The sequence below is a fragment of the Phytophthora sojae genome, assembly GCF_000149755.1.
Source record: "Phytophthora sojae unplaced genomic scaffold PHYSOscaffold_4, whole genome shotgun sequence".
In the NCBI taxonomy this organism is placed as follows: Eukaryota; Oomycota; class Peronosporomycetes; order Peronosporales; family Peronosporaceae; genus Phytophthora; species Phytophthora sojae.
In genome coordinates, this window is record NW_009258118.1 from 2,716,368 (window position 1) to 2,732,232 (window position 15,865).

The window sequence follows — 15,865 nt, forward strand, 5'->3', positions numbered from 1 at the left end:
TGCAACTGGCTGATGCTAGAGGATGGATCGAGCTGCTTCAGCCGTTCACCAACAAGAGACGACGATAGAGATGACAAATCGGCGTCAACGGAGCCACTGCTAATTGACGACAAATCCAGTGAGCTCAACGAGGCGTCCTCATCGTTGTCCTCGTCTTCGTCTTTGTCTTCGTTTTTGTTCTGGTTTTCTTGGTGCACACGAATAGAGGACTTGTCCGAGAAAGATTCATCGCCATTTCGCTGCGGTACCGAGGCAAGAGACGACTGCGAGTTACGTTGGCCATTCCCATGCCTGCTGAATGTGCTTGAGACGTTAGAGACGTCAGCCACCGCTCCGATGCTCGAGCTGCTAGCGTCTGAATCATATCCTGCCTCGCTGGGAACACGATGGACCACTTCCTTGCTGTTGTTGCCCCTTGCTTCGTCGAGAAGGCGGCGCAGTTGAGCAATTTGCTCCTGCATTTCATGCAATTGCCTCTGTTGATTCTCGAGGATTTGTTGGTGCTGAATTGTAAGTAGCTGTTGGGTTTTGCAGCAACTTCGGTAGCTACTGTCATTTTTATCTGACCAACCACGCTGGCGACGCCGTGCAATGCCTTCTGTATCGTTTAGGGATGATAGACGCGACGATTCTTCTCCAGCGTGCCCACACGTCGCATCATGGAGATCAGCTTCGCTGGGTGCGTTTCTAGACTTCTCTTCAACCTCTATGCGATCAGCATTGATGGATGACGGAAGTTTATCCTTTTCCTCGTCAGTTTGAGCCGATGCTCTACTGGAAACGTTTAGAACTGGGTTGATATCCTTTTGGATGACGTCGCCTGTGACCGTCCACCCACTCGCCATGTCTTCCTCTTCTCCCTTGTCACTGTACGATGCCATCGTTCGTGGTGTACACGATCGCTCTCCTGCATTATTATCCGGAATCGTCGTTTTAGCCTCGCTTGACTCAGAGTTCTGGGCATCCGTCAAACGCGGTGCAGTGGGAATTTTAGCTTGGCGTCGAGCCGCTTCCCACTCGCTTGTCGGCGCAGACGACAGAGTAAGCTCGACATCACTTGAGAATTTCGATACACCGACCAAGCAAGATCGTCGGTGAGAGTATAATTCCATTGGAAGTGGTCGTGCAGGCGGTGTCAAAAACTCCGAGTAGCTGCACTCAAAAAAGCGAGGCAAAGAACCAACGGCGTCACTGTCTTCAGGATCGCCGGCAGGGTACAGTGCCACCAAGAACGTGTTCTTTGCTGGTCCCACACGCTCTTTAACTGCCTCAGACATGAGGTACCCAACGCACGCGAAATACAGGAACGGATCCGCGAGTTGCCGCCGCGCTGTTTCCTCATCCCAAGCATCGTCAATCTGAACTCCGTACACCCAAACACCAACAAGCGGTTGCTGCAGAACGAGAGGGTCGACTTTCAACAGTGGCACCGCCTTACGAGTGCGATCCAGGGTGAGATAACCGGATCGGAGGTTGCCCGAGCGAGTGCTAAACTCGCGTCGAGCTAGACTTGCCGCCAGCGGTGTCATCTGTAACGGCAAATTTCGGACCAGTGAGAACTTGAACAACACGGGCGACGCAGCGCATTCAAGCTGGAAATCCAATTGCGCCTCATGCGGCGATGACCGAAACACCAACAGTTTGGGCTGGAGTTTTGCTGCCACATTGTCGGTGTATTCATCACGGTAGCCGCTCTGCACCGCAGCAATCGTAGCAGCGTAGCTTTCCGGTGAAAGTCCATGGTTACCCCCATCTGCAATAGAATGCACCGGGATGCACCAAGCTCCAGCAGCGCGTGCATCTTCCTTCTTCATCTTCACCCCCTGCAGCACAACCTTTTTCACCCTCGGCGTCGTCGCATCCCCGTACAAATAACACAACGCAGCTCCATTTGCGCGCGCACCACTTTTCTCGCCAAACAATCTGTAAACCTCCTTCAATGCCTCCGCCGTCACAATAAACTGCGGCAACACCTGGCCCAATGACACTCCGATCGGCTCCGCAGACAGTTGACGTCGATCCCTGCAGCAAATAAACACAAAACACAGCGTTAAACTCCATCTCCAGCTTCCGCATACTCAACACAGATACTTACCACAACACCGACCGCGTCGCAGGGAACTGGATGGCGTCCACATGGAGTCTCGGGGTCTGCGCCGCTCTCTCACTGCGTCGCCTGCCTTCCCTAGGGCCCGCGCTCATGTGCAACGGCGCTCTGCTGGTCTGCGGCTGGTTGGAGCGACTGCACGCGCTCATGGAGAGCTGCGAGCGGCCCGAGGTCCTTGCCATGGGCCTCGACATATCGTCGTCGGTGGTGTCCGAGAAGAAGGCGGAGGCCGGGAACCGACGGCGCGTAGGACGCGCGCGTCCATTGCTGCTGCTATCGCTGGCGTCCGCGAGCGTGGGGAGACGCGCGTGGGGCCGCAGATGCCGCGCGGGCGTCGCGATGGTCTGGTCGCTGTCCTGGAGCTCGTCGTCGAACTGCGCGAAGTGCCGGCGCATGGTACACTGGGCGGTTTGAATTCTGACCAACGGCCGCGGACAAAGATTTGCGCGCTAAGATTTGAATTCAAATTCGCACGGCAGGGAGTGGCCGAAAACTTCAACGGAGGATCAAGATTGGACGAAATTGAGACCCACTGGATAATAAAATAGGGCCACGCATTGTTTTAGGGACAACTGCAGCTGCAACACAAGGTCTACCTGCCCGGTATCCGATACTTGTCCTCCTAACTTACTGAGCCGCAGTGACGACCAGGCCGATGGTCTCCTCGCCGACCTTCGAGATTCCGCAAACATCGCACAGCGTGCCCTTGCACTCCGGGTGGTACGCGGCGGCGCAGTACGGACAGCGCACATCCGGCTCGCCCAGGTAGATCGGCGTGAAGTTGCGCGTGTCCAGCACGAAGGGCTTCGAGTCCTGGTAGTCCACGGCGTGCTCGTTGCGGGCCTCCTTTTCGGCCTTCTGCAGCACCTTGCGGGCGGTCAGACGCAGCTTCTCGTGGCGCGGGTGCTGCGACACCTCCGGGATCTCCAACAACCGCCGGCAGAACGACGCCGCCGTGATGAAGTTGCCAGCCTTGAACGCGTTCGTCATGGCGATCTTGAGCGTGAGCACCAGGTGCGGCAGCTGCAGCTCGCAGTGCGTGAAGTACGCGCTCAGCTCGATGTTGCGCTTCGGGTTGCCCTCCAGCGGCACGGAAGCCACCTCGGTACGGATGCGGCAAGCCACCAGGTACTCGCGGCAGACCGTCAGCAAGCCCTTCACCTTCTCGGCCTCCTCCTTCGAGTCCACAGCTAGGAACGGGATCGCGTGCAGGATCGACTCGCAGTGCGTCTTCACGTCGTCGAACTTGGCGCCAGTGAAAGAACGGTACGCGTGCTTCAGCTCCTCCACAAGAGCTCCGAACGACACGGCCACGGCAGGCTGACTCGCGTCATTGCGCTGCAGCCATGCGCGCAGGGGCGGGCAGTTGCCCTGCGTGGGCAACGAAGCCGCACCACCCGAGAACACCTGCATGAACACGGGCTTGAGCGGCTCGAAGTTGATGACGCCGATCTGGCGGTGCAGCAACTGCATAGCAGTCTGGAACGAGCCGGCGGCCACGTGGTCAGCAGCAAGGGACGAGTTGCGAACCCACTGCACAGCAAGGCTCGTGCCAGCCGTAGGAGCAGCAACGAACCCAGCATCGGTGCTGAGACCAGCGAAGTCGTTCTCCAGAGCGGCCGAGTCCATTCCCAGCGACGGGTCATCGATTGTAAGCGAATCATCCAGGTCGAGGTCGCCATCCATACCCCAGGCGTCTCCAGCGGCGTCCAGCGCCAAATCCATCGACGATTTGCGCGCCGGGCGCTCTTCCATCGAACGACGACCAGCGTCCTGCTGTTGCGGCTGCAGACTACGCTCGGCTTCACGCTTCTCAGCGGCAATGGCGTGGTCCTGGATCGTCGGCTCGTTGATCTCGACGAGAGCCCAGTTCTCGTTCTCGAGGCGGCTCACGCAAGGCGGCGGAGACAGCAGCGTAGGGTTCGGCAGCATCTCGCGCGACAGGAAAGCGTTAACATCAAAGTCCGGGTTCGTTTCCTGCATCACGGCACGCAGACGCTCCACGTGTTCACCGAGACCGTGAGTGGCAGCCGTGAGCAGTGCCAGACCAAACTGACCCGCAGCCTCCAGGGTCATCACGCGGACCTCGACATCGCCAAGGTAAAGCGCGTTGTGGAAGCGAGCCATGATGTCATTGCGCACTTCGGCGATCTTGAGCATCTTCTTGAGCTTGTCGCGGTTGCCCGTCACCAGGTAGAGGAAGCTGAGACGCTCGAAGTTCTTCGTGCGCTGGTAGGCCATTTCCACAACCTGGATGTTGCCCTGACGAAGGGCCTCCACGCCGAGCTGGTACCAACACTTGCTGTCATCCAGCTCGTACGCCGAGTTCAGAGCCACCTCCAGGTTACCGCACGAAATGGCCAGCTTGAAGCGAGTCTTCTCGTCGTTGACAAAGTGCAACGCAACCTCCGGGTAGCCCTTCTTGGTCAGGTACGAGATAATAGCCTGGCCACAGAGTCTCGAGTGACGAACCATACGCATCACTTCCGTGTAGTTCTTCTTGTTCAGCGCGATCTTGAACTCGCACTCCGTCAGGTCCACAGCCATAGTGCGCATCTTGGCCTCACGGTCGAGGCAGTAGAGCTTAGAGCCCTCCAGGTGAGTGAGGTACACAGGCACGTCCAGAGTACGGATAATACCAGCGTCGCCGTTCGTAAGCGAGTACTTAATGTGGTTCAGCGTCGTGTACACGAAGATCTCGGCCGGAGCGTTCGCCCAGATACCGCTCTTGATGCGCACCGACTCGGTGATGGTCGACAGGTGGTTGAGCTGCTTGTCGGCCAGCACAATCGAGTGCTTGCTCATCAGCGCAACGTACTCATAGTTGGGGCTCCATACCACGTACTTCACGCGCGGGGCCTGGACATCAGCCAGCACGCGGCGGCTCTGCGTTTCGTAAAGCACCATCTTGTCGTCGATGTGAAGCAGCACGCGGCCCACGACACCGCCGAAGAACAGGCCGTCCGCCGTACCATTGGGCGGCGTGATCTTCTTGGTGACTTCGTTCTGGAAGTTCTTGATCACGATGTGGCGCGACTTGTCCAGGACAGCGAAGCGGTTGCGAGCCACGAACACGGCAAAGAGACCAGGTCCACGGCTGGACTCCGAAGTGTCGCCGCCTGAGCCCTGTGAGAACGTCACCAACTCGTACGAGCCACCCTCGGCGTCGCTCGTCATCAGCACGCTGTTGGTGCCCGAGTTCTGCTCGTACGGGTTGTAGTTGAGGTGGCGAGGGAAGTTTCCCATGCCCGTACCGGCAGTGCCCGTGCGGCGGACAGCAGCCACGGGGACGTCGCTGCCGTCATCGAACGAGTACATGCGCACATAGCGCTCCTTGGCGTAGTAGGCGCGGCCCTCGTGGATGTCCATGGCCGGACGCTCACGCTCCAGCTTGAAGACAATCATACCGGAGTCGTGGCCGGCAGCCAGCAGGTTCTGCGTGGGGTGAGCCGCCAGCATCCAGAAGCGGTCGTTCTCGCGACGGAAGGTCTGCAGTCCCATGCGCTTGGAGATGTCCCACACACGGATCGAGCGGTCCTCACTGTTGGAAATGATGAGCTCGTGACGCGGGTGGAAGAGCACGCACGAGATGTTGTTGGTGTGTCCGCGCATGGTGTCCACCTCCCAGGCCTTGGTCTCATTCATGCGCCAGAGCTTCACCTGGCGGTCATCGGCGCCGGAGACAATCAGCGGCAGCGTCGGGTGGAAGCTGGCCCAGTTGACGCCGCGGTCGTGGCCTTCCAGCACGTACTTGACGATGGCGTCGCTCGCACCGAAGATGTCGTGGTTGTTGGAGCGCGACGCCGGGGGGCCGACCATGTCGTCCATGGCCGTGGGGGCGCCGCGCACCGTCTTCTTGCGAAGGCCCGTGGTGTCCCAGACCCTGACCGTCTGATCCAGCGACGCGGACACGATGAGGTCGTCCTTGGGGTGGAACTGCGCGCACATGACGTAGTGGTTGTGGCCCGTGAGAATTGACACGCAGGAGCGCGACTGCCAGTTCCAGATGCGGATGGTCTGGTCGTCACTGCAGCTGAGGATCCACGGGTACTCGTGGTGGAACTGCACCGTGCGGATGTAGTCCAGGTGGCCCAGCAGCGTGAACAGGCAGCGGCGCAGCTTGTAGTCCCACACCTTGAGCTTGTAGTCGTCACCGCCCGACACGAACAGCGGCTGCGTGCGGTGGAAGTCCACGCCGCGCACGGGTCCGTCGTGCTCGTCGAAGCGGTCCAGCAGCGTGCCCATGCGGTAGTCCCATAGCTGGATCACGCCGTTGTGCAGAGACGTGAGGATCCAGGGCCGGCTCACGTGGAACGCCAGCCCCTTCACGCGGTTGCTCTTGGACTCGAACTTGGTCAGCATGGCCGCAGGAGATGAAGAGAGAGCGCGGCGCAGGGGGCACCGACGAGGATCTTCCTTCCCTTGAGCTGCTTGAATGAGGAGGGGGCCGATCTACGTGGCGGCCCGCAGGGTTGCGCACGCAGCGCATTGGACGAAAAGATGGAGGAGTTTTGACGAATTAGAAGTGGGTTTTCAGTACGCGATATCGCTACATGTATCGAAATATACGGGGTATAAGAGTATCACGATCGAAGATTATCAAGGTCTAAAATTGAGAGGACGGCTATGTCAGGATATAGAAAATGAGCAGGTATTGGTGTGGTGCACACCGACGATTCTCATTGGAGCCAGCGCGCCCGTCCAATCATTGCGTAAGGAGTTCCCTCCAAGAACGCTCATTCGCCGATTCCCCAGCTGCAGGTGCGTCAGAAGCACTTCAAGATGCCTGCGACGTGTGTGCGTGTATATGGCTCACCTGTGTGCGTGTGCGCGCAGAGATACAGCAACAATGGAGTCCGTCGAGCTGCAGACGCCGACGCACGTGCAGGAGCTGCCCGAGTCCGAGCAGCAGCAGACGCAGCAGCAGGCCCAGGCGTTGACGGAGGCGCAGGCCGCGCAGATTGCGCTGTACCAGAACCAGCAGCTCCAGTTCCTCCAGCAACTTGTACGTGCCCCCATCGTCATGCTGCGCAGAGAAATATGGCGCAACACTAACGTCCGTGTGCGTTTTTGACTGACAGCAACAGCAGCAGCCGAACAACGAGCAGCTCCGCCAGTTGTACAACAGCCAAATGATGATGATGCCACAGTTCCTGGTACGTGCAGATCGTCTTGGCGGTTGCTGTGTCTCGGCACACTAATGGATCGGCTTGGTGATGCTCGCTTGCTTGCCTTATTGCTCCGTTGGTTGATGGTGGGTTACAGCTGAACTCGCCCTTGTTAAATGCTCTGACGACTCAGGGAGCGTCGACCCCCGCGGTGGCGGACGCCGTCGAGGAGGAACCCGTCTACGTGAACGCCAAGCAGTACCACCGCATCATGGTGCGGCGGCAGCAGCGCGCCAAGCTCGAGGCCAAACTGGGAAACCTTCGCCAGCGCAAGGCGTACCTGCACCAGTCGCGACACAAGCACGCAATGCGGCGTCCGCGTGGACCCGGTGGCCGTTTCCTGACGCGCGCCGAGATTGCCATGCTGAAGGAGGGCACGCTGCGTCTGGAAGACCTGCCCGCCAAGGCTGAAAAGTAGAGCTGATGCGCGTAGGGCGCGCAATAATCCGTAACCGGCCATATCTCGCTCCCGTTCCCGAGGCTTGTATGTAGTATAGTGTTTTCCATTCACCTTAACGTTTTCAGCGTCTCCTCTTTCGGTTGTTGCCAAGCCTTACAACTTACTACCGTGGAATGACATGTAGAGCTGCTGTTGCCACACACGCGGATCACTACCGACGTAGTCGCGCAGCGCGCTTGATTCACGCTGAAGAGCCTTCACATCATTGTACGGCAGCAGCAGCAAGTGCGTCACGGTCTCAGCGCGGACGGTGAACGCCACTGGCTCATCGTTCAGCGACTCGCGCTCACCAAATGTTTGACCTTCGCTCAAGTTGTATGGGTGCGCCGATTGCACACGAACCCTGCCAGATCTTTGGCAACAGCAGAAGAGATGTTAGTTCGTGCTCAAAGTAGTGTAGTGACAAGCAGGACAACGTACGCAATGAAATAAATGGCTGTGGGTAGAGATCCACGTGCGCTAATCACTTCACCAGCGCGGAAAACCTTGGCAAATAGCGGCGTGTTACGCTCATCTTTCAACCGCTCGATTTCTGCAGTAAATACAAAGACACATTGTTAGACAGCTCGCTCTAGCGAACAAAACCACCGCATAGGTTGCTATTACCATCCAGAATGACGCTTTCTGTCAGCCAAACAAGCCGAGCTGCTGCAGGAGATACCGCCGCCAAGGATTGCCGCTTGTACGAGAGCGATGTGACATCGATTGAAGGCATACTATAGCGGTAGTTGATCATCATTCCAAGCGCCGATGCCAGCGCTGATGGCGTCGTATCAGCCATGAAATTGATTTGCTCAACTTGGGCGCCGTTTTGGAGGTGAAAGTTTGCCACAGGATCCAGGATTTTATCTTGCTTCCGAGCAAAGAGGATGTATCGGGCGCAAGCGGCTGTCATGACGTCACGAATGTTTTCAACCAGCTCGATGTCCTTGTGCCACTCGGGATCGCTGATCTTTTTGAGCAGCCATTTGTGTAACACTAACTGGTTCACACCATACTTCATTGTGAGGCGCTGAGCTTGCTCCGTGGTGAAGAAACTTCGTTCTGGCGGCTCCAAACGCAACTCGCTGTGCTGCTTCTTTTTCAGCACATTCTTTGCGTCCGTGGTGGCTTGCGACTGCTGGTCACCATTAGCAAGAGCTGCCTTGAACCATCGGGCAAAACCTGGCACTGGTGACAGCGTAGCCGCTGTTGTACACTGAGGGAACATGCTGGTCATGCGCTGAATCGTGAGGAACAGTAAGTGGCTTGCGATGTTTAAGCCTCGAAGACCAGAGTTTGCTGTCGACACGGAATAGAAGATAACGTGCGACGGCTTCTTCACAACCGGTGTCTCTTCCTCCAGGATAGGAGTGATATTGTTGCAGAGGTGATCCGTCACAACCACTTGCACGAACACCAGCGGGGCATGCGGCATGTGCATATGGAACAGGCCGAAGCAGTAGCGCTGTTGACCCGTTAGACGCCGCTGCAGGTCCGCCCAGCCTCGAATCTGGTGCACACGCTCATTCTTGAGCACAAATGCAGCCAAGTCTTCTGAAGCCAAGTCGATTCGTCGGAAGCGCATGCTGCCCTGAGTGGCGAACAAGTCGCGCATGATCAAATCTAACAGCTCCAGAGCCTCCACGCTTGACTTGGGTAGCTTCTCCCGGTGACGTTCGATCAAAATGCCCAAATCCACTCGTAAGTTGAGCAAAAACAACGGCCCAGGTTGAATGGTTCCGACAAGAAGGAAAAACTGTTCCGCAAGCGGCACAAGCCCCCGCTTAACACTTTTGGAGATATTGGGGTCGTTCTTGCGACTGAAACCCAACGCAGCGGCAGCCACATTCAGCACCAGACCAGAACGCTTGATGGAGGGCAGCGTCTTCATCATCAGGGCCAGGTCTCGTACTCCCAGGTCCACCGCCAGCGCTAGCACGAGCTCCAGCCTTTGCGCCTCCGTGAACTTCCTGTAGTCGGCGCACAGTTGCAACGCGAACTCTCTGCGACGCTTGAGCCCGATCACGAAGCCGTCGCTCACGTCCGCGTCCAGGAACTCCTGACGTCATAAAAACACCGCGCATATATGAGCTCTAACTGCACTATCATTGATCCAAACTACATATCACTGTAGATCCGTCCACGCACCTGAATCTGCTTGGTGAACTCGGCGCGGTCGAAGTGTACGGTCTCCACAGCGGTGAAGCCGCCGTCGGGGCTGTTACGCCGCACGCGCTCGGCATCTCGATCCTTTAGGTGCCTGGCCACCCACCTGTCGTCTCCACAGAACGCCGGTTGCGTCGCTGCAGGCGTCAGAGCCGCCGCCATGTGCGCCTGGCTCGTCATGCGGGTCTTCGCGATTCACTTCAAGTGCGCCTGCGATCTGTTGACGTGTGAATTTACTCATACCTTAACCCCAGTGAGCCTGGCCGTAGGATAAAAGAAAGGATCAAAAGTTTAGCGCTTTATACAGAAACGACTGCTGGGAAATACGAGTATCTGAAGCCACACACACAAAGCCTTTTCCTTCCTCTACAAGATAGTAGTGTCTCTCATTGTCCATCATTGCGAAATTGCCGCATGAAAAGTGTCTCTAACAGCTTATCAAAAATCCAGATTTATTCTATCCGCTAGGAAAAATCGCATTTAGACTTGAGCTGAGTATTGGTCTGAATACCTCTACAATTTTATGCTTCCAACGGTGGCTTTGTCAAATGCGACACGACCGATAAGATGGGAGACGCCTCCGATACAAACGCCAAGTCATTTTTTATCCTACGGCGGCCTCGCTAGGATAAAACGGCATGTGTGTACCACATCAACAAAGGATTTGATCCTTTTTCGTAGGATAAATTTCACTGGGTTAAGTACGGTTTAAAAGCGCACTTAACGAGATCCACCACTTCATACAAAACGCAAAAGCAGAGGATACTATCGCGGCCATGGGCGAGCGCAAGGGCATCTACTTCGGCGCCATCGACGCCAGCGCCGGCGACATGGTGCCCAGCAGTGTGCGCGGCACTAGCGGCGGCGGGCGCATGGCCAGCAACCTGGAGGCGGCCATCCGCGCGGGCAACGTGAACGTTTCGGACAACGTGGAGACGGAGGTGCTGCAGCTGTCGGAGAGCAGTCGCGCCGCCCAGGAGAAGCACGCGCAGCTGCTGCGCCGCATCGAAGCGGAGAAGCGCGCGCGCAACATCGCAGTGCCCACCAGCGTGGAGGAAGTGATTCGGCGGCTACGGCAGCTTGGCGAGCCCATCACGCTGTTCGGAGAGCGGCCGGCGGACCGCCGCGAGCGACTGCGCGAGATCCTGTCGCGGCTGGAGCTGGAAGCAGAGGAGACGGGCTTTGTGCATCAGGTGCTGGCGGATATCCAGAAGCAGGATGGCGGTGCTGGTGCACCGGCGGAGGGGACTGCAGCAGGGGATGAGGGCGCGGCAGGTCAAGCGTCGAAGCCGCAGGAGGACCAATTGTTCTACGTTCCCATTAAAAATGACGGGCTCAAGACTGCGCGTGCTGCGGTTTTTGCTCACACGACGAGCGTTGTGGGCGCGCGGCTGAAGCGAGAGCGACAGGAGAAGCAGATGAGTGCGGAAGAGCGGGCGCGGACAATGGATCACCATGCCGCGGAGCTCTACGCCACAGCGCTCAGAATGGCCAACATTGCCAGTCAAAACGGCGATGTCCGACCGCTCGCTAGCGTTCGGTATTCAGCTGATGGAGCGCATGTGGCTACAGGCTCGTGGAGTAGCCTCGTGAAGGTTTGGGATGCCAATAACGCTGCTGAAGTGAAGGTATTCCGCGGACACGAAGACCGCGTAAGTGCAGTGGCATGGCATCCGAGTAACACCTTTTCTGAAATGACGGACGGCGCAGACTCGGTGTGTTTGTGCAGTGGCTCTGCAGATGGCACTGCCAGGCTTTGGAGCGCGGCACGCAGTGAACCTTTGGCTGTATTGCGAGGACACAAGGCGCGACTGGGCAAGGTAGCTTTTCACCCACTTGGCAACTACGTGGGTACAACGAGTTTCGATCACACATGGCGACTCTGGGACGTCGCAACAGCACAAGAACTACTGCTGCAGGAGGGCCATTACAAAGAAGTGTACGCTATCGCTTTTCAGAAAGACGGCGCACTCGCGGCTACTGGCGACTTGAACGGCAATGGGCGCGTGTGGGATCTGCGATCGGGCAAGGCCATCTTACCGCTGCAGGGCCACTCCAAGCAGATTCTGTCGATGGACTTTGCTGCCAACGGTGTGCAGTTGGCCTCGGGTAGTGATGACCGCAGTGTTCGTATCTGGGATCTGCGCCAGCAGAAGTGCTCGTACATGATTCCAGCGCACAGCAATTTGGTGAGCGACGTGCGCTTCTCGCCTGGGTCCGGTGAACTCCTGCTGAGTGCGTCGTACGATTCAACCATTAAGCTGTGGCGAACTCGCGACTGGAAGTTGATAACCACACTGCGCGGGCACGACGGCAAGGTAATGTCTGCCGACTTCGCCCCGGACGAAAAGCACGTTGTCTCGTGTGGTTTCGACCGCACGTTCAAGCTGTGGGCGCACGAGAATGAATTCTAAGATTCGGTCGCCTACCTTTCCATGGACAAGTTGCTGAAACTAGACTAGCGTAGATAGTAACAAGGTGAAGAACTACTACTTACTGCTCCTCCAAAATATGTGTATGGCGGATGGCAACAAATGGGCCAGCCAGTATCACGTTGGCGTATGCCGATCATGAAGTGTCCTTTCGTGAACTTATTTGATTTTTGTAAGGGCCACTTCAAGTTTGTCAAGATCTTTGACAAGCATGGCACAGTGGTGCAGACTCCTGCCGCTTCTCCTCGCAGCGGCGTCGGTCGTCGCTGATGTGAGCAGTGCGGACACTGTGGTCGCCAACAAATGCTCTCTGGAAGCGCAGCAGTTTTCGGTTGTGGTGGCGACGAGCGCGCCGCTCGGCCTGCGGCTGAGCGACAAGCTGGAAGTGCTGGAGTTTGTTGCGGACTCTGAGGGTCGGGGTCGAGCGGTGGAGGCCTCTGGGTTGGCGGAGATCGGCGACCGCTTGATCGCTGTCAACGACGTGTCGCTCGAGGGTGTTGCGCTGCAAAAGGCTGTCGGAGAGCTGCAAGCGGCGGCGTTACCGCGCACCCTGCGCTTCCAGACTCACGACGGTCGCTGCATCCAACCCCCGCCGACGGCTATCAAGGAAAGCGTTATTGAAGCAGCAACCGCGTCGGCATTTACTTACGATCCCAGCAATGAAGAGACCTTTGACTACGTGGTAAGGATTCTGAAGAAGATATGAACATAATTGTAGACGTGGGGATCTAAGAAGCACGTGTCTTGCGCTGTTACAGGTGGCAAGTGTCGGCGACAAAACAACGGAGCTCAAGCTCTACGCTGTGTTGTCTTCAGATGGCTCACCACCGAGTTGTGCCTTCCGAGAGCTGGTATTAGCTCGACCTTTCGATGGGTGCTCCCCACTCTCGATCAATGTCACAGACAAGTACGTGCTTGTACCGGTAAGTCGTCTACTGCCATACATGTTTCGTTGACTGTGCACTCTTCTAAGTTTGTACATGTTTGTTGCTAGAGCGTATTCGGCTGCCCGATGCACCAGAAGGCTGCAATCGCGGACGAAGCTGGAGCCAAGGGCGTTGTGTTTGTTCAGCGAGTGGGTGAAAAACCCATGCGCGTGCGAATTCCTCCTGCGTCGTCATTGCCGCATCCGATCAACATCCCGTTGGTCATGGTATCTACAGATTCTGGAGCACGCTTGCTAGAGCAAATGGTTGCAGTTCGCCCCGGTGAAAGCCAACAGCTACGCTTCGTATTCAGCGCAGCATGCGCAGTTGATCGATTCGCGGTGCACCCAGGCGAGAGTGATCCTTTGCGTCGATCTGCAGCGTTCCTCATCGAAGATGCGAGCGCTGGTTTTCTATCCATTTCCGTGGCAACTTCAGCGGAAACGGAATTGGTTGCGGATACATACGAGTTTATCAAGCCTGCAGATTACAGCGCAACAGGAAGTAGTACTGGGGTAAATCTCCCTATTGGCAGACACGACCTTATCTTTCCGGACCCTCAAGCGTCCAACCCGTGCGAGACAGACCCCATGCGAATCTCGCAAAATGCTCGCTTGCGTCAAGGGATAACGACGGACACTTTCATTGCCGTCAGATTGCGAGATCCCAAAAGCTCTCGCGGATGCTCGTTAGTGCGGCAGTTGGCATTCTTCGATTCGATTCGCCCAGCAGGAATCATTATGGGCGATCAACGATTTCCACATGCAGCTAGCTCACTAGCTGCTGCAGTTGCGGTTCAGCAGACTTCGATTCCGGTCGTGTTCATCTCCATGAGCGCATTCCGAACAATTAGGTAAGTATCAGTTGACATTTCATCTTGATCGGTAGGACTGTCCACAAATTGTAATCGCCGTGCAGACGAAAATTGAAAGAGATTCAAGACAATGCCGAAATCAATGATGGGGAGGACAGCAACACGCACATTCACGTCGAGTTCAGCGGTGAAAGTAAGTATCCGCTCATGCATCTCTCACATTGACGGCCTTTAATTACTGTTGTGATTTTTTCTTTCCAGATGCATTGGAGCACCAGTGGAAGGAGCTCGCGAGTCTTGCAGTGGAATCAAATTGGCCGACAAGCGAAGCTGCTCGAGACCGACTGTTTCATCGAATGCTGAAGGATCAAACTACCTTGGACGACCACGACCTACAGCTTTCTCTTGTGAAGAACGAGCGCTACGAGGCGCTAGTTGCAGCATATTGGAACGCACAGCGTTATTACAATACTCGCACGGACGATGGGTCCAAGAGTGACCAGGAAGAACGTGGAAGCGAACGTGAAGACGAACGATAGATCGACTTTCGGAACGAACGAGCAGCAGAAGACTTGCATTTCAAGTGGTCAATGAGACTTCGTCGCCAATAGGAGACGTTTTGATCAATCTGTGTCGGAACAGGTTGTTGCTGTGGAGGCTGCTTTATGCTGCTGCTAATTACTCCTCAGGTTTGAACGCACACATGATGTAGTTGATGTCGGTGCAGGTGGGGTGAATACGCCAACTACGGAAGATCGGATCGCCCACAATGCCTGACACATCCTTAACGGCAAAACCATCCTTCCTCAGCTCAGCTTCAATCTCACCCGGCTGCACAAATTTGTTCCAGTCGTGCGTTCCTACAAGTTGACAGATACAAACATCATTAACGACGAATAATTTGCATAATACCAGCCGCCCAGTGCTGCCTTACCTGGCGGAACGATTCGCATAACGTATTCAGCAGCTCCAATCGCAAGCGCGGCGGAAAGGGCCGTGCGGTTGATTGACGACAGGAACAGTAGACCTCCCGGCTTTTACGTAGGGGGGCAATATCAGCAAAGTAAGTTAGCTCTCGCAAATAGATTTCAGCAGCAATCATCCTGCACGCTTACCTTTACCAGCGGCGTTAGCGAGTGCAAGAACGCCGAGACGTCGGAAACGTGTTCAATGACTTCCAGCGAACACACGACGTCGAACTTCTCGCCTTGTGCCACCAAATCATCTTCAACATGGCAACATGATGCACCACAAAGCTTAGCAAGCAGAGCTCTCTGCTAGCAACTAACAGTTGTGTCCTACCAGACGTGCAGCGGCGGTAGTCGATGCTGCTGGTGTGGCGACTCATCGCTGCATGCTTCTTCGCTACTGCGATATTGTCCTCGCCAGGGTCAGCAGACACCATGGTGCCGCCAATACGACACAGCGCCTCGGACAGGATGCCACCGCCGCAGCCCACGTCCGCCACACGGAGCCCGCGCAGCGGCATGGGGTCGTCGTCCGTCGTGTGGCCGAAGTGCTTGATCACGTGAGAGCGGATGTACTTGACGCGCACAGGGTTGATCTGGTGCAGCGGACCCACGCCCGTCGTGCTCTTAGGCGCCCACCAGTCACTGCAGCGAGCGGTACAATATAATACTAAACGGTTAGAAGTGGAGAGAGCACTAACTAGTACGCACGTAGAACTGCAGCGACGTACGAGGAAGCAGCGTTAAACTTGCGCACTTCATCGTCCACCACGGTAGACAACGCGCGAGTGCTGCGCAGGGGCATCCGCGAGGAGCGCACCACCTTGGCCAGCATCTTGCAC

General features: G+C 56.5%; 7 protein-coding genes across 7 annotated transcripts; 3 read left to right on the forward strand and 4 right to left on the reverse strand.

Moving 5' to 3' along the window:
• Positions 1–2,091: 2,091 nt before the first annotated feature.
• PHYSODRAFT_264168 (hypothetical protein) lies at positions 2,092–2,502 on the reverse strand (the record flags this gene model as incomplete). The annotated part of the gene is made up of 1 exon (XM_009528144.1): positions 2,092–2,502. The coding sequence occupies one exon, from the start codon at positions 2,500–2,502 to the stop codon at positions 2,092–2,094; it is 411 nt and encodes a 136-aa protein (XP_009526439.1).
• Positions 2,503–2,626: 124 nt separating this feature from the next.
• PHYSODRAFT_545018 (hypothetical protein) lies at positions 2,627–6,543 on the reverse strand. The gene is made up of 2 exons (XM_009528145.1): positions 5,694–6,543; positions 2,627–5,648 (listed from the first exon to the last, which is right to left on the reverse strand). Exons 1-2 carry the CDS (start codon positions 6,467–6,469, stop codon positions 2,735–2,737), a joined length of 3,690 nt encoding a protein of 1,229 aa, XP_009526440.1. The 5' UTR covers positions 6,470–6,543; the 3' UTR covers positions 2,627–2,734.
• A 397-nt stretch (positions 6,544–6,940) lies between these two features.
• On the forward strand, positions 6,941–7,846 carry PHYSODRAFT_285923 (hypothetical protein). Its single transcript, XM_009528146.1, has 3 exons — positions 6,941–7,112; positions 7,189–7,263; positions 7,409–7,846. The coding sequence occupies exons 1-3, from the start codon at positions 6,957–6,959 to the stop codon at positions 7,691–7,693; spliced, it is 516 nt and encodes a 171-aa protein (XP_009526441.1). The 5' UTR covers positions 6,941–6,956; the 3' UTR covers positions 7,694–7,846.
• Positions 7,829–10,045, reverse strand: PHYSODRAFT_498184 (hypothetical protein; the record flags this gene model as incomplete). The annotated part of the gene is made up of 4 exons (XM_009528147.1): positions 7,829–8,087; positions 8,156–8,267; positions 8,342–9,776; positions 9,866–10,045. The coding sequence occupies 4 exons, from the start codon at positions 10,043–10,045 to the stop codon at positions 7,829–7,831; spliced, it is 1,986 nt and encodes a 661-aa protein (XP_009526442.1).
• A 614-nt stretch (positions 10,046–10,659) lies between these two features.
• On the forward strand, positions 10,660–12,297 carry PHYSODRAFT_314758 (hypothetical protein; the record flags this gene model as incomplete). The annotated part of the gene is made up of 1 exon (XM_009528148.1): positions 10,660–12,297. One exon carries the CDS (start codon positions 10,660–10,662, stop codon positions 12,295–12,297), a length of 1,638 nt encoding a protein of 545 aa, XP_009526443.1.
• Positions 12,298–12,526: 229 nt separating this feature from the next.
• Positions 12,527–14,594, forward strand: PHYSODRAFT_503966 (hypothetical protein; the record flags this gene model as incomplete). Its single annotated transcript, XM_009528149.1, has 5 exons — positions 12,527–12,997; positions 13,074–13,238; positions 13,310–14,094; positions 14,160–14,248; positions 14,317–14,594. The coding sequence occupies 5 exons, from the start codon at positions 12,527–12,529 to the stop codon at positions 14,592–14,594; spliced, it is 1,788 nt and encodes a 595-aa protein (XP_009526444.1).
• A 139-nt stretch (positions 14,595–14,733) lies between these two features.
• PHYSODRAFT_499065 (hypothetical protein) lies at positions 14,734–15,828 on the reverse strand (the record flags this gene model as incomplete). Its single annotated transcript, XM_009528150.1, has 5 exons — positions 14,734–14,915; positions 14,990–15,089; positions 15,171–15,280; positions 15,358–15,668; positions 15,755–15,828. The coding sequence occupies 5 exons, from the start codon at positions 15,826–15,828 to the stop codon at positions 14,734–14,736; spliced, it is 777 nt and encodes a 258-aa protein (XP_009526445.1).
• Between the last annotated feature and the right edge of the window lie 37 nt (positions 15,829–15,865).